At 34.9% G+C, this 26898-nt stretch overlaps 2 protein-coding genes across 4 annotated transcripts in view; one reads left to right on the top strand and one right to left on the bottom strand.

Moving 5' to 3' along the window:
* The window catches only part of LOC141697492 (uncharacterized), a 33433-nt gene extending 13486 nt beyond the window's left edge, over window positions 1–19947 (top strand). Inside the window, exons 7-39 of one of the 2 annotated variants that reach the window (XM_074501897.1) lie at window positions 1493–1737; window positions 2205–2309; window positions 3291–3367; window positions 3451–3568; window positions 4767–4850; window positions 5108–5206; window positions 5309–5410; window positions 6183–6251; window positions 6753–6848; window positions 6983–7090; window positions 7858–7971; window positions 8080–8163; window positions 8709–8837; window positions 9210–9408; window positions 9580–9711; window positions 9907–9950; window positions 10657–10740; window positions 10857–10925; window positions 11006–11082; window positions 12272–12341; window positions 12504–12653; window positions 13321–13386; window positions 13519–13663; window positions 13801–13865; window positions 14197–14262; window positions 16116–16209; window positions 16883–16919; window positions 17208–17265; window positions 17535–17645; window positions 17828–17895; window positions 19047–19113; window positions 19198–19266; window positions 19646–19947. In XM_074501897.1, coding sequence (XP_074357998.1) covers window positions 1493–1737; window positions 2205–2309; window positions 3291–3367; window positions 3451–3568; window positions 4767–4850; window positions 5108–5206; window positions 5309–5410; window positions 6183–6251; window positions 6753–6848; window positions 6983–7090; window positions 7858–7971; window positions 8080–8163; window positions 8709–8837; window positions 9210–9408; window positions 9580–9711; window positions 9907–9950; window positions 10657–10740; window positions 10857–10925; window positions 11006–11082; window positions 12272–12341; window positions 12504–12653; window positions 13321–13386; window positions 13519–13663; window positions 13801–13865; window positions 14197–14262; window positions 16116–16209; window positions 16883–16919; window positions 17208–17265; window positions 17535–17645; window positions 17828–17895; window positions 19047–19113; window positions 19198–19266; window positions 19646–19747 — 3203 coding nt within the window. In that variant the 3' untranslated portion in view covers window positions 19748–19947. Of the gene's footprint in view, window positions 1–1492; window positions 1738–2126; window positions 2310–3290; window positions 3368–3450; window positions 3569–4766; window positions 4851–5107; window positions 5207–5308; window positions 5411–6182; window positions 6252–6752; window positions 6849–6982; window positions 7091–7857; window positions 7972–8079; window positions 8164–8708; window positions 8838–9209; window positions 9409–9579; window positions 9712–9906; window positions 9951–10656; window positions 10741–10856; window positions 10926–11005; window positions 11083–12271; window positions 12342–12503; window positions 12654–13320; window positions 13387–13518; window positions 13664–13800; window positions 13866–14196; window positions 14263–16115; window positions 16210–16882; window positions 16920–17207; window positions 17266–17534; window positions 17646–17827; window positions 17896–19046; window positions 19114–19197; window positions 19267–19645 lie in introns of both variants that reach the window. The other variant, XM_074501896.1, reaches the window with a different exon arrangement.
* A 960-nt stretch (window positions 19948–20907) lies between these two features.
* On the bottom strand, window positions 20908–25806 carry LOC141698550 (protein NLP2-like). 2 transcript variants are annotated; one of them, XM_074503250.1, is made up of 5 exons: window positions 25024–25805; window positions 24068–24926; window positions 23468–23515; window positions 22365–23379; window positions 20908–22136 (listed from the first exon to the last, which is right to left on the bottom strand). In XM_074503250.1, the coding sequence occupies exons 2-5, from the start codon at window positions 24890–24892 to the stop codon at window positions 21253–21255; spliced, it is 2772 nt and encodes a 923-aa protein (XP_074359351.1). In that variant the 5' UTR covers window positions 24893–24926; window positions 25024–25805; the 3' UTR covers window positions 20908–21252. The 2 variants fall into 2 exon arrangements, with proteins under 2 accessions (XP_074359351.1, XP_074359350.1); XM_074503249.1 differs by having other exon boundaries at window positions 24068–25806.
* Window positions 25807–26898: the final 1092 nt, after the last annotated feature.

The raw sequence follows: 26898 nt of genomic DNA, 5'->3' as shown, positions 1-26898 counted from the left end.
GAACAACCTTTCAAGATAACCAAAACTTGGATGTCCAAGGCGAAAATGCCACATCATGATCTGATTTTCATTTGAAACAGCAACAGACTTGCATGCTGAATTAGAATTTTTACCAGAAGTTGATTTCTCCTGTTTAGATGTATGAGAATCCTTGAGAATATAGAGTCCATCATGCATTTCAGCACTACCAAACACCTTGCCCGAGCCCTCAACCTGAAATTCACAATGATTTTGATAGAACTTGATTATACAATTCATATCTCGAGCAAGTTTGCTTATTGAAAGAAGATTGCAACTTAATGCCGGGACAAATAAAACAGATTTGAGATGAAGATTGTTTGATAACGTTACAGAGCCAGTTCCTATCACTCTTGAGAGAGATCCATCGGCAGTTCTGACTGTGGGAATCTGAATCTGCACATGGTTTGAAGGTGTTGAAGACTTGAATATCACTTGTCATGTGATCAGAAGCACCCGAGTCAACTATCCAAGTACCGCTGTTGGAGGTTGCAATATATGTACGAGGCATAGTTCTTGGATGACATGTTGCAATGACATTAGCCTTGTTCGAGGTTCGATTTGAATCCGTCAGCTGCTGCATAAACTGTCCAGGTGATGTCAAAGTTGTATTGATTTCATCATCTGAGACATGTTTGGTTTTGTCATAATCGTCGGTGACAATAGAAGCTGATTGATATATGAGATTGGCTGATTTAAGAGCCATTTATATGGAAATTTTGGTTGAAGCAACCAGAATTATGTTTTTTTGAAGCGAGATTGAAAAAAAAAACTGAGCCGAAAAGTGTATAGTGAAGCCCAGAATTTTCGTGGAAAAGAGCTGATTACCAAAGCTCTGATACCATGTAGTTTTGTATGAATGAATCTCAGGTTTGGAAGGAATAAATATCTTTTTTTATATATCTGAAGTACACAAGTCACCCACTATTTATACATACTTTATCACAACTTATTCTAGGTAAAAGTGCTAATCTAGATCCTGAAAATCAGTTAATACATTATTCACTATCCTAATTATCAGCTATTAGAATATATACAAATCAATATAGGATATTTACCAATATTCCTTCATTAAGTACTGATATTTCTACAAATACATTTCGGATTCCCCCTACTTTTTTGGGTGTGGCAGTCGACTACATTTTCTCTTTGTTCTTCCTTTCTTTTAATTTTGTTCTTTCTGTATTTGTTTTAGACACTAGGTTTAGATCATGAAGCGCATAATAAAATTGTTGTTGTCCTTGTCCACAAACCATATTTTTCGCAATATTATACTTGGGAGTTAGAACTGTGAAATATAGCTAACCTTCATGAATTCTTATAATTTAAAGTTTAATTTTGTGGTTATAAATACCAAGTATTGTATGGTAGAAAAAATCTTTTATAATATGGGAATTGTATCATTTATACTTGATATGTACAACAAAATATATATTTCTTGCGACTTATCACTTACTTTTAAATGTTTTTCCAGAATGGTTTGCATTTCTTGGTAAGCGAGCAGACCTTGGTCTTCCTGGTTCACCCTATGCGATTAATTTTCGTTCAAGTTCTCCTGTGTTATCTCGATTAGAGCATATGAATGTCTCTACATATTCTTGTGGTGACCCTTCATTTGGGTGCTCTTGTGGTGATTGTCCTTCTTCTCTTGCATGCTCCTATCCAAAACCTTCTCCACCAAAAAAGGAATATTGCTCGTTAATTATTGGGGTTTTTGAGGTTTGTCTTGGATTATACTGTATAAAGATTCATAATGTTGTATGTCCACTCGAAAACAGGATAATAATATATTACAATTTAAAAATATAAGATCTTTTTGTACTATACAGATTTGTCAATTATTATCAGTACTATGGTTTTCTGATGGAGCATTTTCGTTTGTCTTTGGGAGTGTTTATTTAGCCTGATGGTAGTCAAAAAAAATTTCACTTTTGTTCTAGTAGTAGGATTTAAAATTAATATTTTCAGCGTGTCACTCTTTTGTAGCAATATGTCAAGGTGTCTTGATTTGTATTAAGAAACTACGTTTTTGTTGATTTTTTTTTTGCTGGGTTAAATTTTTCAAACATATTTTGTCAACTCACTTGTGTATTTAATGATACCTGCAGATCAAATGCATCGATGTAACAATGTTTCTTTTGTTCATTGTGTTGGTTTGTTCTTTTTCTTGGTGGAGTAAATTTCAGAATACCGGAGAAATGGAGACTTTAGAATTTAGTATGGAACCACTCCTGAATGAGGGGGATGAAGGTGACATCAGTTATGTTGATCTCATGAAGAATGAGATGAAGGTGCTTTTGTGCAATATATTGTATTATCAATTTTGATATTTACTTATTTTAACATTGGAAATATTCCCCAAATGCATGATGTAAACCCAGGGACTGCTATCGACCTTACTGAATTTGCATACATGATATGGTCTTCCTCTTAAAGATAACATGTGACCATCAGATCCGTCAGATTCGAACTTGTATTCACTATTTGGGGGTCCACCTTACCTTACGAACCTGACTAAGCTACCAAGTGAGGCTATTGAGTACTTCTATATTCTGTTGTCGGCAGAATTTAGCTTATTAGTACAGTGAATAGCAAGGTCTATGTATCTTTCGAACTTTTAAGGCGGAACAGTGAAGTCATTATCTGCATCAGAGTAATTTGGGTTGGATAATCTGATATGCTTGAACACTCGTAAAACAATAATCTATGAACATAATTTATTAATTGTAATGCTTTAACCCAATAGTCCCTCCACTGCAGGTTACTTGACTCAGCTGAGTAGATGATCCAAAAAGTTTTAAAAGTCTAAGGACTTGATGCGTGAAACATACTAGCTATGAAATGCCTTAAAAAGAATTTAGTTGGTTTTTTTATTAAAAGGATACCTGAAGCAATATAACATAAACGAAGACCTAAAGTAGCTTAGTTTTAGAAATTCATAGCCATATAAAGAATGAAGTTGCAGCAAATAAACTTTTTAAATTTAAATTTTTCAGCAGAATCTATTAGAAAAATGTTCTGTAAACTAGATCCTATATGCTCCTTAACCTTAATGATCAAATCATTGTAAGAGTAGTAGATGAATCAGTTGCAAAGTTAAAATACTGATATAAGCATGCAAATTTCAATTATACATTTGTGCATCCCTTTAAGAGATTTATATGTTTAATGCTCCAATTGCTAAGTTAATATTAGCAGGATAGAGATGATCTTTTCCATGGGCAATGTAATATTCAGAAAAGTTTGATTAATCTGTACATATCTGTTAATAGGTTCATCAAATGGTTCCTCAATTGACAGACGAAGTCCAACTATCAATTAATCAAGGGCGCATGTCAAGTTTTTTCAGGTCACTACTAATGTTCATTGTGTTTATTCTCTATTAATGTAGTATTTCAAGATTTACCCAGTCATCTTTGCAACTAATTGCAGGAGATATGGTGTATGGGTCGCTAGAAATCCTACTCTTGTCTTGTGTTCTTCATTAGCAGTTGTTCTTGTACTTTGCTTTGGCTTACTACGCTTCGAAGTTGAAACACAGCCTGAGAAGGTCCAAATTTGCTTTTGATGTTTCAACAATATTTGGACAACTTGTTTCGAAAAGTTTACTGACAACTCTTTGATGAACACATTTGCGGATAGTTCATAATGAACCTTATTCTCTAACAATAATGCTCTCGCATACAGGACATGTTAACATAGTTTTCTGTTGACTCCCTTTGATTATTCTGTCATCTCCTTGGTTTTGCTGATTCCTAATAGATATTTCAACTTTCACATTATTATAATATTGTGACTTCTTAGAGTCTGAGTACTCCAACTTATGTGCAAACTACAACATTATGTTGTAGCAACACTAAAATTTGCCAATTATTGATTCAAAAATAAATAAATTTGTCAATTATTGGTAATGGTAAGTATTGAAGACGACCCGGGTGCAAGGGCTCGGCATGCTTGTAATGCATAAAATTTAAAAAATATGTATGTATAGACTTGATATTTTTTATGCGAATTTTTATTAAGGAAAATTAAAACAAGTTGCTAGATTCTTTAGATTAAATTTTGTACAAGAACAAGAGTCTATAGTGTCTGGCTTTTAACATGGACTAGGTCCAAAATCCACATGCTTGGCATGTCATGTGAGACACGGGTATGATGACAAAACTGAAGAGTCCTACTAACAAACATGCAGATTTATTAAGTGGCACTATAATTGCACCTTCTATCCTGATTATAACCTAACAGCTTCCGTGCCAACAGTACCGAGATCCAACCTTGGCTAATGCAGGATTGTATGCAGAGGCGACTCTTACAAATTTTTAAGTGTAGTGCCTACGAGTTCTAGGCAACAAATCTATATGAAATAGGGCTTAGCTCGACGTTATACTCTGATTCTGTATTAGGCTAGGTATTTGTTAAATGACATTTAACAACCATATCCTGACCTCCAGCAGAGATGAAAGCTTTATTAATAAACTGTCCAAAGAACAACTGGTCATCTTGGACACTCCAATTCTATCAAAAAACATTTGTTTTTAGTAAGGTTAAGGTAAATACATCACTGTTCAAAAGTGACCTGGTCATTTGATAACTTCAAAAGTTCATAACTGTATATTCTTACTAGTAAAATTAGCATAAATACAGTTAACTCCACTACTCCAGTGAGATTCATAAATTGTTCATCTTGAAAGCTATATGATTGTATGTACCATACTTGTCAAATAAATTTAATGTGATTAAACTTGCAGCTTTGGGTAGGTCGTGGTAGTAGGGCAGCAGAAGAGAAGAAGTACTTTGATAATCACCTAGCTCCTTTTTACAGGATTGAACAGGTGCTTTTTTATCCTCATAACCTCTTGGATTTTCTCGTGTTTATACCTCTGATAAATAAATATAGAAAATTGACATAAAGTTTATTCGAGACCTTTTCTAACCAAAGTGAGTCACCTTTGAAACTTCCTTTTTGTTCAGGAAGTATCTCTACCCATTTTCGTAATCTGTTTTATGCATTTACTATTTTCACTACTTCAAATATATACAAAAGTGGTGTGCTTCTCAGTATATACCTCAATTTTGATTTTTTCTGCAGCTAATATTAGCAACAGTTCCGGACTCGAGACATGGGAAAAAGTCACCTACAATTCTGACTGATGATAACTTCCAGTTACTTTTTGATATTCAAGAAAAGGTAATATTCTGAATTCTTGGTCTTGATCTTGTATGAATGTAATGGTCTGAAACATGAAACATGAAGCAAATGCAAATTTATATTTATTTATGTTATGGACAGGTAGACGGAGTTCAGGCAAATTATTCTGGGATTTCTGTAGCCTTCAAGGACATTTGCCTGAAGCCTCTTGACCAAGACTGTGCCACTCAAAGTGTTCTACAGGTGGTCACATCTTTTCTCATTCTACACCTTTGGGTCATGGCTTTCACCCAGTGTTACTCCTCTCTGCAGTTACTGCATTATCTGTTGTTTATGAGCAAGATCAATTGCCTAATTCAAAAATAATTGGACTTACTACGTAGTTGGCATATAATGGATGCTTGTGAAAAGATCTTGTTTACTGGAGTGAGAGATCCTGGATCATCAATGTTGAGCAGAAAAGAGAGTAAAAACAGTCCTAAGTAGTGTTCAATTCAGAGATATCGACATATTTAGTGCTTGATATAACCAGTTTTCCTGTTTTTTGAAGTCAACCTAATATAAGCAATGTTATTTATAGAAATAGAGAGAGTATGAAATTGCATTCAAGTGAAAATAGTTGCTGAGTTGATTATTTACATCTAATTTTTTTTAGTCCTGCTATGCTTGGATTTCTTAATCTGGATGCCTTGTTGATTAATTATATTCGTTTACCTCAATTTTTTTGTTGTTTGCTAATTTTCATCTTCCTTCACGTAATTCTAGGTCGGTGTCGGGTCTATTTTGATTTTACATTTTGTTTTTTTAATAATGCTCGTTGGAATATTGAATTTAGCTGTTTATGTTACATAATATATTTTCTTTTTCCGTTAAAGGATTTCACTTTTGGAACACTAAAGCACATGTGTTCTTAATACTGTTTTCAAGGTAGATGTAATTCACGGAAGTGGGGAATGCTGTACTCGTATTAACGTATTTTCCATGTGTCATTGATTTATAATTAATTTTCTGGTAGTATTTCAAAATGGATCCTGGGAACTATGATGACTATGGTGGCGTGGAGCATGTGGAGTACTGCTTGCAGGTACGCACTGACAACTGTGGCATTTTTTTTGCAATTCATTTCTTGAGAGGCCTAAAATTGTTATTTGTCGAGGAGATAAATGAGGGAAAACTAAAGAGGTTAAAAATTAGACCAATTAACATACATGCTTATGGTCTTCCTTAGAACTTGGCTAACTGAAGAAGAGCATGGAGGGTTTTTGAAACGAAGATATGTATTATAACAATAAATTTAATCCACTTTTTTTTCTTGTAATAATTAGCTGTGGTGTACTTGACATAATTAGCAACAAAAAAGGTTAATATATTCTTGATAACTGTTTAGTAACCAACTCATCTAAACCCTTAAGGTGTTAGATGAAGGTCCCAACTGGATGTTATATTACATTCTAACTTTTGAATTAATTCTTTTGTGAATAGACTAACTTTTTCTTTTAAAAAGGGAAAACATAACTTTAGTGTTGTATGTTATGCACATATTATTGACAGATAATTTTACGAGTCATGCTAACCCATTGTGCAGCATTACGCTTCTGCAGACACATGTATGAGCGCATTTAAGGCTCCACTTGATCCAAGCGTTGTTTTGGGAGGATTTTCCGGAACCAATTATTCTGAGGTAATAATACACATTTCCTTTAATTATTTGAAAGTTATAAAAATATGTAGAGGCTGACATTGCGCTAGTAAAGATATCTCTGCTCTACTTTACTCCTTGGGTAAAACTAACTCTGTTCTTATTTGGCACATCAGGCTTCAGCTTTTGTTGTAACCTATCCAGTAATTAATGCTGTTAATGAAGTGGGAAATGAAAATGAGAAAGCAGTTGCTTGGGAAAAAGCTTTCATACAATTATTGAAGGTTTCTGCATTTGTAATTACAGATTTAGTTTTCTCAATTTTCTATAGCTGTCTTTTTGAATTGCAAGGTGCTTAAGGGGGTCTTGTTATATTATACATAATGCATGCAGAAAGCTGATAAATAGCCAAATTACAGGGGACTTGGTAGATCCTCATGTAGAAAGTCCTTCCCTTTGATTTTATAACTGCCCCCCAAATTACATGTAGAAACAATCATAGTCGAGGACTCACTGTACCCCCTTATCTTATTATATTCCCTGCGAGACCGAAACTAGTATATATATAGTTTTTTTAATTATTCTGTGGCAAAAACTGTCACGCAACACCTCAACTTTCCTAAATGACTAGCACATCTTGGGATTTGTTACTTATGTGTCATGGTTGAATTTAGAGATTATTTTGTTTGATAGGATATGGTTGTGCTACCTTGAACAGTTATCTACTTGTGGTTCCTGAAGGATTGCTCTTATATTGAAATGGAACATGTAAACATTAAGCAACATACATTTTTATAATGCCTGAAAATGTAGAAAAATATCTCTCAAGCAACACACATTTTTATAATGCCTGAAAATGTAGAAAAAAATCTCTCGCAACTAGAATCAACTTGTGTAATCATTGTCTGACTAGTGCTTTTGAAATCTCTCATGTCATTACTGATTTAGTATTTTTTTTGTATTAATTGGCATCTCTAGAATCTTTACATGGTCTTTCTAACCCAAATAATTTTAAGTAGTGCACACTGTCCTGAAGAAGTTTTCCTTACAGGACGAGATACTGCCTACAGTTCAGGCGAGCAATCTTACTCTTTCATTTTCATCTGAAAGCTCGATCGAGGAAGAACTAAAAAGGGAAAGTACTGCAGATGCTATAACAATATTAGTAAGTCTCGGAAGATTTGCATATTAGTTCTTTTTCTCTAATACTTAACAATTTTCGCAAATACAACACTTCTGAATTTTTACAAACTTATTGTTTACCTTTCATCAGATTAGCTATCTTGTAATGTTTGCTTATATATCCGTGACCTTGGGGGATGTACATCATTTGTCCACAATCTTCCTTTCAACAAAGGTGTGCCTTCACATTTTCTGTTCACTCATTCGGCTTTTTCTTTCTCCTTGATGAAATAATTTTTAATATAAAGAACTGACTATGAGTCCACATATGATGGTTGTAAGGAGCACAGTATTTAATATTGCGGTTGACCTTGGGGAGAACTATTAATGAAACCCCAATATAAAATTGCACAAGTGACCATATTTTGTGGAGTGTCATATGTTTAATCTATATTCTGGAACGTCTCTGCATGCATCTTAAAGCCTGAGCACTCAGCTCAAGTACTATGAACTTGAGCTTTAGTTAATTTAGATTCCACTTTGATATCGTAGACTTTTTTTATAATACTCGTCATAGCTTTCCAACTATACTCCAGTGCTAATTTATAAAGTAAGTTATATATGAGTCTCAAGGATAAATTTAGATCCGGTACAATGAAAAATATAAGAGTTCCAGCACCCTAGACACGAAATGATTGTTGATTGTATTCGATTGGATTTGTTGCTTCATTTTTGTCTTTCTGTGAGGCCTACTATGATTCATAATATTTTTTCTTTCAGGTTTCACTTGCACTTTCAGGAGTTATGGTTGTGGTGCTCTCTGTCCTTGGTTCTGCTGGATTCTTTAGTTTAGTGGGAGTGAAGTCTACACTAATCATATTGGAAGTCATCCCATTCTTAGTTCTAGCTGTAGGTGTCATGCATCTAATGTTTTTGTATTGTCATGTTTTGGGATGCACTCTCTGTTTTTGTTAAGGTAGTTTAGCTCTATGACTATCTGCATCTTGTGTAAAGTGCCTTGGTAAGAGTTGTATAGATGACAGTTTACCAGGAAGATAAAGTTTGAAACACTCACTTGGACAATTTTAGTTTTATCTCACATTAGAATATAAGATTAAATAAATAGACGATTCTCCAATTTCCGATTTATGGCTATATATCCCTTGACAAGTATTCCATTTCCTGGAAAGTTCTTTTTCCTCTTTTAAGTGTTTCATTTAGCCTCCTTGTGATGTGATTTTCATTTTTTTCTAAAAATTTCATAATTCTATCTCTGATCAGGTTGGAGTGGATAACATGTGTATACTGGTACATGCTGTGAAACGGCAACGAGAAGAGCTGAATTTAGAAGTGCGAATAAGTAATGCCCTCGCCGACGTAGGTCCTTCAATAACACTATCTAGTTTATGTGAAGTCTTGGCATTTGCAGTTGGAGGGTTCATCTCTATGCCAGCATGCCGCGTCTTCTCTATGTTTGCAGGTGAGAAAAGCTCCACTGTGTTATGCTTACAGATTACTACTTTTGTACCAATGTTTGAAATAGTTAAGATCTGTAACATTTTTTTACTAATTGAAGACATATAGAAAACTTTGAGATATGGGTTATTCTAAATCTTCTTCTTTCGTGACCTTTATCTTGATGACCTTGTAGCTCTGGCTGTTCTTTTGGATTTTCTTTTGCAAGTTACTGCTTTTGTAGCTTTGATTGTTTTTGACTTCTCGAGAGCTGAAGCTAAAAGGGTTGACTGTTTTCCATGCATAAAAGTTTTTTCAAATGACGAAGGTACTCAAAAATGCTCTATTAGTATTTCAATGTGTTTGAACTTCATCTTTTTAGTGTTCTTTTGATTTGTCCTATATTTCAGAATCCTTGTTATGTTTATATGTTGAGGACAAGTTCCTAAATTCTTGCGCTTTAATTGCCAGTGCCCACTTCAGTCATCTATTATCTTTGTTTTGAACATTAAAATGGTTGTAGGTACTATTCAGAGGAATCCTGGTTTGTTGACTCGATATATGGAGGTAGTTATATGTTTCCAAAGTAGTTTCATCATTTATGCAATTTCATACTTTAGATTGTAGTCATTTTCTTGGTTACTTTGGATAATAACATTTGTAATGCAGTGTTTCGTTTGTATGACCCTTTTAAAACATTTAGTTTCATATATAATATCCCGATCTTGAAAATTAGCCTAGTCTTTGGTTTCTTTAGGGAAAGTTATTTTTATTCCATTGCTCCATTTCTATTATTTCAAATCGAGTCATCTGGTTGACTCTTCTATCTATGGCTTTAAAATTGCTAAATTTAAATTCCACTCCGAACAGGATTAAAGTTCTAATGGTTATTATGATTTTAAAGTCTAGATAAATAATATTAGAGTAGTGCTAGAGGTACCAAAATAACTCCCAAAATACACATGGCATGTTTTAATTAGGGGGACTCATATTAACACACGCTGGGTCCTTTACATATATGAGAAAATAACCAATCAAAAACAGACACCTCACGTCTTGGAAAAGTTTTGGGAAATTTTTTAGAGACATCTAGAATTACTCATAATATTAAAGAACTAGTTTTCTGATAAAAGGTTTGACTTTACTATGAAGCTAACTGATTGTTAGACTTAGACTAATGTACCTGAACTTTGTCGCATCTAATTGGCATTGAACTGATGATTTGCAGTTCAGCTTCCCACCTGGCATTGATTTTTATACTTCCATGTTTTAGGAAGTCCATGCACGCATTCTTACAATTCGGCCAGTCAAAATTGTTGTGATGGTTGTCTTTCTTGCATTATCCTTAACAAGCATTGTAAGTTTCTCTTTCTCAGTTTGTCTTCATATGCTGGTATACGTGTTTGTTCATCTGATTGTTACCATCAGAATTTTGCTACTCTTTTTTGGAAGTAATCGGCTCAATTTTCACAGGCATTGTGCACGAGAATTCAACCTGGTTTGGAGCAGCAGGTTGCTCTTCCTAGAGACTCCTATCTTCAGGTTTTAAATTTTATGAGTTTGAGTTGTTTTTCACCATTTCTGTTATTTTTCGCCTGTATAATCGAAATTTAATGTGGCAGGAATATTTTAATGATCTTTCAGAGTATCTAAGAGTAGGTCCACCATTATATTTTGTGGTCAAAGACTATAATTATAGGTATTAATTTCTTCTATACATGCATCACTAGTGTAATGCTATTTCTTATATTCTCTCAGCCTAAAGTTAGCTTGTTCCTCTAGATGATAAACTTAATGCTGAGAAAATAACAAATTCTGGTGTTTATATTATTTCCTGTGACTGGGGACCATGTATGTTAGCAAAGAAAGTAAATTAGATTTATAATTTTTGTCAAGTTCCCATCTCTCCCAAAACCTTAAGTTGTTAGAAGGACTTGCTAAAATCATATATCATCTTAACACTCCAGCTTATTGAAAGCCCTTTTGTGGGTCGAGTGAATCGCTAGGATCCAATCTTCTGCAGCAATATTTGCCTTGATTTTAATTTTTTATAAAATATTCGGGTATGTCCACTAAGGTAGAGATGAAAATATGATAGTGGAATTGTGTTTTCCTGTAATTTAATTAGTTCCATAAATTTGTCTCATGGTATAAAAATTATTCGCAGTCTCTTACAGGATAAATTATATAAAACGGAGTGTTCAGAAATCTAACTTGAGTTAGTATAATATATAAACTTTTCACACAAGCAAGATCAACCAGGTTTAATTGCCAATACAAATTTATAATGCAACACAACCACAACACATTCAAAATGAGAAAATTATTAACCAAACTAGAAAACTACTACAATAGGTGGACATTATAGTAACTGATTTAGTCTGAAATTATTAACCAACAGTAAGGAGCCATGACCAAAAATTATTATAATTGTCTGTAACGGATTTAGTCTGAAATATATAAGACTGTCCAAGTAAATAAAAATATATAGCATATAATCATAAATATACCCTTTAATAATTGTATTTAGTTGTCATAACAGTTAGTACAACAACATGCCCATGTCTTCAATAAATAGTTTTTAGTTATCATTATAAGATAGTTAATTTTACATAGTTAATTTTACTGATGATTTGGTAACAAGACAAGACATGGCAACATATTGATGCTAGAAGTAGTACCTGGAATGCACATCGGCCTATGTTTTAAAGCGGCGGTCTTGTAAAGATATCAACACTTCTTTTCTGACAAGTGGCTTCCGATTCTTGGTCTTAATTTTTTTTGCATCTCATGGCTTCAAGTTAATAAGTTTTTGTGTTATCTTATCTGTACGCATATCTAACTTAAAGCAGTTGCGTATATTATTTCTCATTTCCCCTTGAATGCAGCTCTGAGTCGAGGCACACCAATCAGTTGTGTTCCATTAGCCAGTGTGATTCAAACTCTCTTCTAAATGAGGTACACCAACGATCAGACTTTACATCCATCAGTCTCGATATCTGATAGGAAGTATTTGCATTTACATCGGATACATATCTACTTATACTGTATTTAATATTTATTGAATTGATTATAGTGCATGGTAAGGACTGTTTTGTGAAACTATATTTGCTTCTGCAGATCTCAAGAGCATCTTTGACACCAAAGACTAGTTACATTGCAAAGCCAGCTGCCTCATGGCTTGATGATTTTCTTGTGTGGATATCACCTGAGGCTTTTGGCTGTTGCAGGAAATTTGTCAATAATACCTATTGTCCCCCGGATGATCAGGTTAGTATTTATCTTCCACATATGTTTCTGATGTCCGCTAAAGATATAATATAGGCATGTCTAATGAACTATCTGGCAGTTAGCAGAACATGCACTGTTGAGACATGCATCGAGGAGGGTGTGTGTATGCATATTTATGTTGTAATTAATACATCTTAACTGAACTTCTTAAATCAATCTTAATCATACTGCTAGACATGTGGAGCATTTATCTACTCTTTTGAAACAATTTCTAAAAACTTGTATGATTGCTAATATGTAAGTGGTTTTAAGCTGACCCTCTATTATTGGGAGCTTCCTTTGTGAATCGTAATTTATTTGTCCTTTCTGAAAAAAACTTCGAGGTTTCTCAGGGTCCTCATGTCACCAATGTTCAAAAATATCAGGTCCAACACTCTGATTTCTGTCATGTCTGTCACTCCATAGCCGAATCTAAGCAACATAGGCCACAACATAGGCCATGCTGACTAGTTCTATCACTGATACATGTTTCTTAACTACTACAGTGACTACATAACACGTGTTCTATTTTGTTTTATATACTGTAGTGTGCATTACTTTGTATCCTTTAGGAAGTTATTATGCCCATTTCAAAGCATAATTGCTGGCATGTTTATTTTTCGAATCCATTTAATGTACTGAAAATGAAGCTGATTCGTTTTTGTAGCCCCCTTGCTGTTCCCCTGAGGAAGGTCCTTGCGGTTTTGGAGGAGTTTGTAAAGATTGTACAACTGTAATGTCCCATCTTTGTATCATAAAGGCTGTTCTTCATACATTTCATTTTAGTTATAGCCCCCTCTTGCTAAACGCTATTTATGAAGAAAACGAATATATGCAATGAACTGATATTTATGGATGGCTGTAGTGCTTCTTTCACTCGGATCTGTTCAATGATCGTCCATCTACTGTCCAATTTAGAGAAAAGCTACCATGGTTTCTCAGTGCCTTACCTTCTGCTGACTGTGCTAAGGGTGGCCATGGAGCATATACTAGCTCTGTTGATCTTACTGGTTTGTACTTGTACCTAGTGTCAATCAAAAGTCTGTTCAGTACAAAATAGTTCTACGTAATCACTACACGCATAAATCTTTCTGATTTAGATAAGTAGCAGATAAAGTTAATAACATATTTTAATGCCCGTTTTCAGGTTATGAAAGTGGAATTATACTTGCGTCAGAGTTTCGCACATATCATACACCGCTTAATAAACAAGTAGGCAATTCTTTACTTAACTTGAATTTCCTGTCAATTTTCGTATTGTTTAATGGTTAGAGTTTGCTGTTATCCTGATTCAGGTTTAGAAAGGTTTTTATTAGAAGTATGAAATCTTTTAGGTTGTAACTTGGATAGTTTTTATACGAATAATACATATACGAATAATACACGTGACTTTGACTTAGGATCATTTACAACGTACAATTTGGTTATGTTTTCCTATGAAAATAACTTGCAGTTTCCTTGTTTTCTCTTTTCATTCTCTCTTTCATCCCCTAATATTTTTACTTGCTTAAATAGTCTGATCTAAACCACCCTTGTATCACAGGACGATTTTGTTAATTCGATGCGTGCTGCACGAGATTTCTGCTCAAGATTATCCCGTTCCTTGAAGGTTGGTTCCAGCAAACTATCCTTGAATACTTCTTAACCCTAATGAACTTTAATGTTACTTTGTCAAGTATATATTTTGATCTGAAAGTTCACATTTAAACCTCGAAAAAATGAATACCATCAGGATGTAACAATTTTATTCATTTATCGAGGTTAAAACACACTTTTCCTATTATGTTGGGACCTACATTTTTTTCTTCTTCATTTGATGAGGTTATTTATTTACCAAATATTCGTTTATTTAGGTTCTACTGTATTTGATCCCGACTTGTAAAGCTACATCTCTAATCACGTTGCTAGAGGACAGCCCATAGGAAAACGTGATGCTTCGTAACATCCTTTTTTCTAGCATGTAGTTCTTCTTAAGAGTAAAGAAGAAACTAAATAATGACAAGAATATATATTCTGTTATAAACTTAATATCTAAACTAATAAATAACAAAAAAACATTAGAAGTGGAAGAGTGTAGTATATAGTGATGTGTTTCTTACTAATTCTGTGTACCACAACAGAATTGAGTAATGGTCCTATTTATAAGATGATAACCACCACCTTACAACGTGTGAATGTGAGCTGTGAATCCTTTTACTTCACAAAGAAGCTTTGTGGTTACTTCTCTGTATTGTTTATTGCACATATCAATTAGAACATTTCTAAACATTGGCAATCACCTATTACTTAAATATAAGATACTCAGCATTTAAAATGTTGTTAAATCTTCGAAATTTTCCTTCAGTCAAACGGATAAGTTGTTGAAATGATATATTAAGCAAAAATTGTGCCCCATTGGCTTTTATAATAAGTTGTTTAAGTTTTAGCCCAACCTTAGAAGAAAATTCTGTTTAAAACGTGTGCCTGAGCCTCTTTTATAGACTTTCCAGAATACCAACACTTACATGAATATCTATTTTATTTCTTTCTTAGAACATGCATGTTTTTTCCATGCATGCTTGCAGTGAAACTAGTCAGTGGACAGTTTTTTTTTTTGCACGGGAGATACTATCCTATTATTTTTTGTTAAATACTTTCATCACTCTTCGTACCTCATTGAAGCTTATGCATAGACTGCATAGTAGCCATAAGCTGCTTCAGAAAACTTGATCCAACAGATCTAAAATTATCTATGGTATCTTGCCTTCTCCGTGACACATTTAAATTATAGTTGTGACAGCATGTAAATTATAATTGCGAAATGTGACATCATGATCATGTCTTGTACTCTACTAGTTTGAATTTTTTTACTTCTGTCTTTTATTCTAATCAGTGTTGTAAAGAGCACATTAGCGGACGCTTAAGCGGGGGCTTAAGCGGAATCGGAGGTATAAACGCTTAGATTAGTGCAAAATCGGATTTTTAAGCGTTTAGTGAAGTTTAAGCCGATTTAAGCCGATTTTGACCGCTTAAGCGGTGTTTGACCAATTAAGTGGGGGAATTAAAAATAATTAGAAAAAGTCAATTTTCTTTTTTGAAGAGTTTAATTTGATATTTTTGAATGTTACTTGTATTATTTAAGTTGATTATGACTTTGTGAATAATGATTTTATTGGTTATTATAATTTGTAGATGTTATCTCTTTATTCAAAAAATATAGATTTTTAATATATATTAATTTATAATCCGATTAATGGTCCGCTTTTAAAACCGCTTAAGCGTCCGCTTTAGCGCTTAAACGCTAGAAGGTGATCTCACCGCTTAGGTCCTATTTGCACTTTTTTCAACATTGATTCTAATATATTGAATATTTCCATAGTCTTTTACGAAACAAGATGGATTGTGAAGCAAAAACTTAATTGCAGCTCAAAAATTAGCGTAACATATTTGGAAAAGACTCCTTACTGCAATTTGATTTTGCAGATCAATGTCTATCCATACTCTGTGTTTTATATCTTCTTTGAGCAATATTTGGATATCTGGGAGACAGCTCTCATCAACATTGGCATAGCACTCGGTTTGTATTTATCTCTGAAATTATTGTGATGTATATCTGAGACATATATTGATTTACACACATAATTTTGTTGAGTTATTTTGCTTTTAATGTTAAAATAAACTGATTTTCCGCTTACTGATGTTTCCTTCCGAGATCATAGTTAGGTTACTGGTCTGATTAAACATAAATATAAATATCATTTCAAAGAGGTAGTGAGGTACCCTCCACAAATGTTGTATACTAAATTAATGATTATTCTTGACACATCTCTTGGCAATCGTTTCTTATCGTTAGCCTGATCTGAGAAATAAGTGCTAATTGGGTTCGGATAGACTTCTCTCTCTCTCTCTCTCTCTCTCTCTCTCTATATATATATATATATATATATATCTAGCACACATGCAGAGCTATATGTATGTACATTCAAGTTAAGGATAATGCCTGTGCCATCAAACGGCCTGTTAAAAAGAATTTCATCCACAGGGGAACACTGTAGATCCAGTCCAGAAAAAGTTTGCATGCTTGCTATGTTTAATATGTTTTAATGTGATCTTTTTTATTTTCTCTAACCTTAAATTAAGCTTTCATACCTTTCTTTACACCCTATTGTTGCATGCTTTTGTGAGTTTGCTCTTATTGCATTATGATGGAGCAGTTGCTTTTATTAAACTTTCATCTGCTGATTTTACAGGAGCTGTATTCGTGGTTTGCCTGGTAATGACATCAAGGTTGTCCTGACAATCTCTAAATAATAATAATAATAATAATAATAATAATATTAATAATAATAATAATAATATAATAATAATAATAATAATAATAATAATAATAATAATAATAATAATAATAATCTGCATTTGCCATCTTTTACCGGTTTCTGAGTGAGTGAGTGTGTGTGTGTGTTCAAACACCAAGACTGCTAAGTTAACAATGAAGAAAAACGTATAAAATTGCTCTTTGTATTAGAATTTGGGTGATATGTTTTTTGAGATATTCAATATCCTGTTTTGGTGCAGTGTTTGGAGTGCTGCTATCATTATACTCGTCTTGGCTATGATTGTTTTAAATCTCATGGTAGGTGTGTTTAGGAAATTGTTGTAGATAAATTTAATGCTCCTTTAGTTTAACAAAGAGCCCCAGTTCATACGAGCATCCCCTAATTTGTGGAGCTTTACTTTTAATTACCAAACTCTTTTTGTAGTGCGGAGGGAATATCTTTCTATTATCTTTCACTTAAAATTTGTCTTTTCCTTTTCCAGTCATTTACATGTATCATATATGCTCTTACCAGTATTTAACCACTGAAAATAAGTTCAAGAAAAAGGATTTACGAATATATGCAGGGTTTAATGGCTCTTCTGAAAATCCAACTGAATGCTGTCTCCGTCGTGAACCTACTGATGTCGATTGGAATTGGTGTTGAGTTTTGTGTTCATATATTACATGCGTTCTCGGTCAGTACCAAACTTCACAAAGACCCTTTGTTTCTCACTTATTCTTGTACCTCCAGATGGCAGTACTAACCTTGCATCTAATAATATAGAGACTCTATCTGTTACTGCCAGAAAGAGTATTAACTATTAAGGACAGATTTTCTTGAAATGACTGGTGAGTTTTTATTCCTTGTCTTCTACAGGTAAGCACCGGAGATAGAGAGAAAAGAACTAAGGAGGCATTGCATACCATGGGATCTTCTGTACTAAGGTTAGTTACCCTAAATTGTCCATGTTTTCATGCAGCACCTGGTTATATTAAATATTGTTAAAGGACAAATTTAAGTTATGCAATTAAGCAGCTATCTATTCGCATCATTTTGGCGATGTATCGTGGCAATCCAATTTGCTCATCACAGTAAAAAAGGTCTGCAATAGAATTCGCATTTGAATATCTATCCAATACTAGGAAGCACGGACATGGATGCGGCGACATGGGATACGGGTACGGGGACACAGGAATTCGTCAATTGGTAAAGTGTCCTGGATACGGGACACGGCAACAAAAAATATAGAAGTAAAAAAAAATATATGATTTTCTATGTCAAACATTGAACAAATTTATTCATAGTGAATTAGTAGTAATAAAAGTTTCTTTCACGGTTAACGATGAACTAAAATACGATAAATTCTACTTTTCATTAATAGAGGAATGTCTATCTCGTGTAAAAACAGCAGCTTCCGCTTCTGGTTCATTAAGAAAGAGATTTGCCATCTCTTGAACATCTTCCTCATGTAGTGAAATCATGATGAAAACAGAGTTGGACATATAAAATATGAGAATGTCGCACAATTAGGGTAAAATCAATTGGTATTGGGCATTTTTTTTGGGTGGGCCAAGTCCTGGGCTGTGTCAGGTCGCGTGTCTGCCCCGTGTCGGAGCCGTGTCCCCTGCCGTTTTTCTGTGTGGCGTGTCGGACACGTACTCAGCCGTGTCGGTGCCGAGTAGCGACGTGTCCGAACGGCTCCCTTTTGCCGTGCCCGTGCTTCCTAGAGCCAAGATGAAGCTCTGGCATCATGTTATCATTAACCTCATGTTTCATGTTTTCTGCCCGTTTCTATGATTGTCTTCATTCTTCCACCCTGTTCCCAGGTCAAGCCTCATAATCAGATGATCTGTAATTGTTTCTATACTTGTGCTTTATTCTTGCAACTGTTCATGAGGTCAAAAACCTCGTGTTCGATGCGATCCACATTTGGGAGAAATGATATCTCTGGCATTCTTTTTTACTTGGACTAGATAAAAGAATTGTTTGATGCTTGAGAAAATGTATTAGTAAGGAAGGATTCTGTTTTAAGGTCAAATTTGTTTTCTATTGAGAAGTTCAATAAGTGATTATATTATTGCCCGATAATTTGCAGTGGAATCACAATTACAAAGCTTGTTGGGGTCATTGTCCTTTCTTTTGCAAAATCGGAGATTTTTGTGGTCAGTCTTATCGATCTTTCATTATGGAGTAACTGTTTGTATGTTCCTTAAGAGTTGATCTTTAATTTCTTGCACTTGATACAGGTTTATTACTTTCAAATGTACTTGGGGTTGGTTCTAATTGGATTCTTGCATGGCCTAGTGTTTTTGCCAGTAAGTAAATCAGTATGCCATCCTTGTACTAATTCCAGCTTCTCTATTTAGTGTTATTTATATTGCACAATGTTAGGTTCTTTGTTTCAAGCTCCTCCATTTGGCATCCTGACACATCAGACAGCTCACCTTATGTAAAACCTGTTGCTAACGCTACCTGTGGTGCTTTCGGATCCGTTGTGGTTCCTTTACAGTTTTGCTCATCAAGAAATATGATTTTTTCCCTTTATCTGCGATTGTTGAGTAACTGACAGTTGCTGCACCAATTATGCATCAAGCAGTTTGGCGGAGAATTATTTTCTGTGTTCAGATTCCAGGTGCTAATAACTAACAATAAACACTAACATATTACCTTCTATCATTCTTTTGTGGCTTTCAGGTTCTATTAAGTCTATGTGGGCCACCATCAACCGTTGTAACGTTGCAGGAGATTGAGACGGTCTCATTCACTAATCGACGTGAAGGATATGATGAACAATAGTATAACAACTAAATGAAAAAAACATAGAATTAATAGCTTCCAATTCTCTTTCGTTGAAGGCATCCAGGTAGGTGTGTATATATAGATACATTAGCTAATTGTACTGGTCAAGAATTGGATGTAATATTTACAGAAATTTGCATAAAATGTAAAAATATAATCACCTAAATTTATACATGTATATAATCTAATTTCTTGTACCTAGTCTTTTAAATCAGTTAGATTCTATTACAAATTCGAGTAAACAATAAAAACACAAATTAGATATGTGTTATTAAAGTGCTAGCAAGGGCATTCTTGGTGGTAGTGCTTTTATCAGCATTTTACCCCTGTTGTTGTAATAAGGTTAAAATAATTGAGCTGAACTGAGAGCTTATGCACGTAAATCTCCAACGGATGCTGTTAAGTGTAAATTTTTTTACTGCATTTACATATAATGCCAACCAAGTAGAAAGAGCTGCAGTTGCGTGTTTCTAATATAGTGGTTATATGAATGGCCCCTGTTATCTGCGGTGGCTGAGATGGTTTCTCGCACGCTATTTCCGGTTGTTCCTGGTTACGTTTCGGGTATTTTTCAAACGTTCCGCGCATTCGTCTACCTGCCTATCACTGTCAAAATTACCTCTTTCATAATATGGACTACCCATGATTCCTACATTGTCAAGCAATTAAAACAACAAAACTAAAGTACATAGGTAAATCTTATACACATAATATTTTCTTAGGCACTGGTTACCCAATATAAGGTTTTCTGCGTTCGGTCAATCTATGCAGAGTGAATCGTTTTTGGGAAATTTGGAAGAGTATGCTCACAAAAGGTTCTTTATATTAAGTTTAACAACTTTGATTAATGTGTGATGATAGAGTACATTAGGGAAATGAAGTTTTATGATAGGATTCCGGTCCACAATAAACGTTTAAGAAAATTTACTGCGGAGGTCTAGCGTCATAAGACAAAATATACTAAAAAAACCTAACTCTAGGGTGGTAAGTGTACCCAGCCCCTAGATTCACAAAAAAAACACTTCTTGCCGCGATTAATGCATGTGATAAGTTAAGGAGTCTACTCGGCATGTCAGTGTTTTGCTGGTGATTCTGAAAGTCCATTGCTTCATAAAGACACAAGGAAAGTTATAAAGAAAAGAACGCAGAGGTGCAAATATTGCTTAGCTTCATTTAACAATAGATGATACCGGAAAAAAGCAAATGCAAGCATGTAATACATAACAGAAACAGTAGCAAGTGCTACAATCCAGCTATACTATACATATGTAAATATTATATGTAGCCTTAAATTAACTGGTCCCTGTAGAACAAGGGGCAAACTGATATCATCTGGTTTTAAATATTAATGGATGTCGTACCATCATCATGTATTCTTAAGTTCATGATGGCCGAAAAGATTCTTTGTTATGCTAAATCATTGCCACCCAATGCCAAAGCAAAGAACTAATTGAAAGAACTGCAGAATGATGAGCCAGATCAGCCACAATGTAACAACAGATTCAAATTACAGCATCATGAATTGATGGTGCGCAGCTATCAAGTGAGCTTCCCAGAGTGGGATAACGTGCCTCACGCAGCAAGAGTCTGATTGTACGAGCCTTGAATGATCTGTATATGTCGATGCATTCCTCAAGATCATCATTGCATGTTAAGAGTATCCACTCTGAATCTTCATCCAGGTACCTCAAATCAACTTTATGGACATCCTCTATGTCTATATTGAAACGCCTTGATATCTCTTCCTGCAAATCTGTAAAGCGCCAGTATTCTGGCATTCTAAAACGAAGTTTTTCTTCCCCAAATGTGGCTTTCACTCGAAAAGTCATGCAGTTTTGTAGCGCCTGGTTGTCATTAAGGTTTTGCAGTGGGGAAAGGTTGCTGATATTTTTTTGGCTATGTGATCTTACAAGAAACTTTGTATCCTCTTGACCCGAGTTATGCAATTTCACATCACTAAATGCTCTCTTTAGCACCCCTGCTGCTGGTGAAGCATTCTCTGGAGCAGATACTTTACCGTTGACATTCAACTCCTTTACCTCCGTGGAACAACAGTAGCTTGAGCTGGAGCTATGACCGGAAGAAGTTGATTTTGAAGCTGTGGTTGCAGGGCACGGTAAGCTCCCCATTTGTTGACTCTGTGGTTGCTTCAGATAATTATCCATCTTAATTGTAGACAAGGAGCTAATTCCACTCATATTTGAACAACTTAGTTCTGGGAAGTTTGTATAGAAGGAACTGAGTTGAATAGCACCCTCGTTACCTTGCACCGAATCTATAACAAGTTGGAGTTTCTTAAGCGAGTGTCCTACCTTCTTGATCTTTCGAGAAGGCCATCGACTGATGCCATGTTGCCTGCATATTCTTTTCAATGTGGTGGGGCACACTGCAGACATAACAAACCAAGAAACTCATAATGAGCATGAAATAGTTGTTGACATTATCAATAACGATAGTTAATTAGCAGAACCCAAATTTTCTGTTGAACTTGAAAGCATAAACATATAAATTGTTAAGCCTTGTTTTGGGACTGAGCACAGAAGATTCAATTTTTTCAAATATGGTGGCTTTTCTTGGAATGAGAAAATTAGTTTTATGGGATGAGTATCCGTACCACCAATACTTGCAGCAGCATCTTTCAGGCTACCGGCAAAATACTGTCTTAATACTTGCAGACTGATAGTACTCTCAGCTTTTACTCTTCTAGATTGCCCTGCTCTTTTGGCACCAGAGCGACGCTGCCCCTTTATAAAAGACACGTCTACACCATCCTTCACACTTACTGAGGATCCATCTTGGAAATTTTCTTTTTCCAATGAAGGTCCAATCCCAGGGTACAGGTCTCCTCTAGTGGTAATCCAGTCTGTTTTTACCGTGAAATCTTCCTCCAGCTCCTCCTTCTGATGCCCCAAGGAAACAAGAATACCTTTATTTTTCTGTTGGGCCTCCATCATTTGAGCAATCCAGGATGATTCATCTAGAGAGGCTTCTTCTAAAGACGAAGAAGGCACCAACTTGTTTTCATTTTCTTCAAATATCTTGCCTTTTAAAGGATTAACCATTTCTCTTTCTGGAAGTAGAGTTGCTGCCTCAAGCTCCTGATCAGAAACAAACCGTAAATTATTGCAAGATTGTTGTATCTGTGATAATATTGAGCTTACAATCCGCTTTTGTTCTTCTAAATCTTTGCAGCCAAGTGGAAGGAGGAACTCTATAATGAAATCCCTTGTATCAGTACAGATGCTTCTGAGACGTATTGCAACAGCACCTTTTAGTCTTAGCATCTTGGCGTGATATGCAAAAGGAAACTCGGCCTCACTAAAAGCACTAATATCAGTCGCGAAACATGGCTGATTCGTTCCAAGTGCTCTCCCTACAATACCTTCAACTAAAAGCAGGTGGTGATTGCAGCAGGCCTCATGGTAACCCAAGACTTGTTCATAATGTACATAGGAAGCAGAAGTGACAATGGAAAGACAAGCCGGATTCTTATCATAGCGGCATTGATCTGTATCTTGATGATTACATGGAGTCCAAGTCTGAGCCAAAGGCAAATTATAAGTTTTGCAGACAGATGTCACAATATCCTTAATTTCTGCTACTTCTGCCTGGTAAGATTCATGGTCATCCTGACATATAATGGTATGTAAATAGTATCAGTTAAGGTTTCAGTCAATGAATACATTAAAGAAAAGATTTTCAATGTTAGCTATAAACCTTTATTTTGGGAGGGGTGAACAGTTCAGAACTCCTCAGATCAACTGCCTGCAAAATAATACATTTCACTCGTGAGTTACAAATGCTTACGCTGCAAGAAATTTTTTTGTAGGAACAGTTTTCTTCTCACTCAAGTCAATTACACAATCTGTACTATATATGCATGGTATAGGGTTAACAGAAACTTGGGTAAATGAAACCAAAAGCAACTTCAAACTTAGGGCTGTCTCCTCTCCTGAGATGATTACCAAATGAATAGAAGATGACCTATAGCATAAGAAGAAAAATAGGAAGAGATGAATGGATAATGAAGAAGAGAAGCAGGCAGCGCGAAATAGGAGAGAAAGTATAGATGTTCTTTGTACAATTTATGTAACATTTTACAAAATTACTGATATTCACAATGCTTGAATTTTCTTCATGGATTATTTCACGAGGCTTCACATGTTTAATATAAGAAGAAACCAGTTGGATGCTGCTGGGACATGGCACGGAACAATTGTAGTAGATCTACCGAAATTATGGAGTAGTTCTTTAAGGTTCAGCTACAAAAATAAGAAGTGATATGCAAAAACTGATAGAAGGAGAAAAATATAAAACCTCTAGAGCTTTGCAGACATCATCAACCTCAGGGAGGCAGTTAACGTCTGGACCAGTTGTCACAATTTCAACAACACCCAAGCAAGCACCATTTCCTCGTTCAAAAACAGGAATCGCTAGAGATCCCTTGACGTTGTATTGTAGAGCGTAATCAACACGTGGGTAATCTTCCCTTCTTAGAAGATGGACATCAGGCATCCACTCTGGCCACTTCTTTAAGAAAACACGGCCAGGCAAGCCAAAAAACTCATTGGAGTCTTCCTCAGCTGCAAAGTGGTAGCTGCTGGAAGCATATCTGTAACACTCAAGACTCTTGGATTTTGGATCAAGAGAGAATGGTTGATTTATAGTGCTAAGGACTATTTTGCCTTCTCTTTTTACAGGCAACCAAATCTGAATGAGGAAATCATCTCTTGTGATATTTTTTAAATGCTCAAATGCTTGAATAAGTCTATTCTTTACTGAGTTTTCTGGATTTGGATCTGCACTCGGTGCAATCCACAATCTTGTGTTTGATTTAATACCTTGAACCAAGATACTCCTTGAATGAGTTGAAGACGTTGAACCATCCCACCTGGCCTTTTCACTTCCATCACGCTCATCAAGTAGAGGATAAACAAAACGCACGTTATCAGTAGAGTTCAATCTTTCTTTTTCCTCTTGAAAATCCTTTTGAAGCGAGTATGGAACCAAGTGATTTATATCATTAGCATTGACGGTAGGGAAGCATGAAGAAAAATCTGCAGCATTTGGTGATGGACTCTGCTGCCAAAAGTTAGAAGGCGTAGCCTCTAACCAACATCCATCATCAAAGAGGTCATCCATGAGATCCAAATCCAAATTGTTGCTCGAAAAAGTTCTGAACATGTTAAGAGGGGAACCACCTTCCATTTTAAGATAATTTTAACTTTGCATGTCACATAAAGAAGTTTCTTAAAACATAAAGTGTCACGAACCAAAACTCAGGAGTAAGCTAAATATGAAGAACACAAAGAGAGACTTCCAGGCAGGATGGCTATCACCCGTCTTCAAAATTCCAATCAATCTGGCTTGCACATACATTGCTCAACAGAAACTCTCTGGAACTGCGATCAGAGATGCATTTTAGAGGAAAAATAGCAGACTCCAAAAGGTAATCAAGAAGTTAATTTAGAGAAACATGTACTGAATGAGCAGCAACAATTTCCTTGAGATTAAAATCAAGATTTACGACAACTTGAAATATGAATAGAAGCAACAATTTCCTTGACATGAATAAGATAGAGTGGTTCAGCTTTATCTCAGTTTCCAAAATCATCAAACAGAAGGAGAAATCTCTGAAACCGTAAGCTTATCACAAACTCAGAGCACTGAAGACGCAGAATCCATAGTGGTTTGAAGACCAATACAGACAATTTATGAAACAAAAATCAACAAATGGAGGAAAAAAGAAGAAGAATCAACTCACTTTGTGAAAATTATCATGATGTTGAAAATTCTATGTACGCTCAGCAGATATAAAGTCACACAAGATATTCCAAACCTTGTTAAAATGTATGGAGGCAAATTCAATTCACAAGAATATGGAATCAAACGCAATCCAGCAGAGAAAAGGTCACTCAAGATATTATTTGAATGGAATGAAACTAAATCCACCAGAATATGTTGCCCTTTAAATTGTTATTAAATTTAGTAATATATAGAGTATTGCCTGTGGTAACACAAGGTTTGTTTTTGGCTTAGAAAACCAGTTTTAATTTACCTCCCTCCTCTAGCAATGAGAAGATAATATTACAGTTGGAAGGAAGAATCTCTAATTATAGTCCTTGAAGATTGGACCTACATAGTAAAGGAAATATATAATAGACCAAGTTGTTCTTCCTACCTCTACACTAGTATGGGAAGGAAAACACTGCAGTCAAAAATTCATGCAGAACTACTGTTAGTGGTAGTTTGATGATCTTCTTTAAAAGCCGATGTTAAAAGCTGATGTTAAAAGGGTGATGTCTATTGACCATTTTTCTGTTCTGTTTACTCAAAAAAACTATTCTAACAGTAAGTGTTTATTAGTTTTCTCTTCTTATCACTTCATTAGTTTTAAGTCCTGCAGAGTTTTGAAAAAAAAAAGATTCTTTCACATAGATACATGCAATGAGCTCCTCGATTCACTTTTAAGTGCAGACATTAACCTTGGTTACAAGGTAGCTTCATGTAGTTTACCTAATAGCTCTTGTTGTAGGTAATAATCTGATCAACATTACAGGTAATCAAATCAAATTTTAAAAAATAGAGCGACAACATTTCTCATATATCTATTTATATATGCCCTTATAGATACTTAGTATGATTTAGCCAAAAAAAAATGTTAATTTGTTTAACTAAAAACATATGATCAGGGTAAAACCCTTTTGAAGATTGCAAAAGTAATTACACATGACATTTTGTATATTTAAATGGAAGTTTCAAATCTGAAGCTCGAAGGCCTGTCATGATGCAGCTTTACTGTTACTGTTTGTTCTATCATCGATGAAATCATGGATCTTTCACTATTATCTAGAAATCATTTACCTTTCACTTATCATCCTTTTACAGGTACATCTCAGTTTCTGTAGGATTTTCATAAAGGCTCTCTTAAAACTAACTAAAGTAGATTTTCATCATTTTCTCATAATGAAGAAGCAGATTGATCAATGGCCTCTTCCTAAAATTGTTACTTGGAAGTCACTTTCTCAGTAATTCTTAGCTCCCTTAAAAATGCTAGCAAACTGTTGCTTGTATCCTTCTACTTCAGACCTTGAACACCTCAAATGCAACATTATAATATCAATCATTTAGTACGTTTTTGTTGTTTC

Source organism: Apium graveolens, chromosome 11 (genome assembly GCF_009905375.1).
Source record: "Apium graveolens cultivar Ventura chromosome 11, ASM990537v1, whole genome shotgun sequence".
Taxonomy (NCBI): Eukaryota; Viridiplantae; Streptophyta; class Magnoliopsida; order Apiales; family Apiaceae; genus Apium; species Apium graveolens.
This window is presented reverse-complemented; position numbering and strand designations above follow the sequence as displayed.

What these genes read in the sequence shown, in the direction of transcription:
- LOC141698550 (XM_074503249.1), bottom strand. Translation starts at nt 24,958, where the DNA reads ATGGAAGGTGGTTCCCCTCTTAACATGTTCAGAACTTTTTCGAGCAAC. An exon ending in TCACCCCTCCCAAAATAAAG is followed by an intron (nt 23,380 to 23,467) that starts GTTTATAGCTAA and finishes ATTATATGTCAG; the next exon opens with GATGACCATGAATCTTACCA. An exon ending in TGCTGCTGCAAGTATTGGTG is followed by an intron (nt 22,137 to 22,364) that starts GTACGGATACTC and finishes TTATGTCTGCAG; the next exon opens with TGTGCCCCACCACATTGAAA.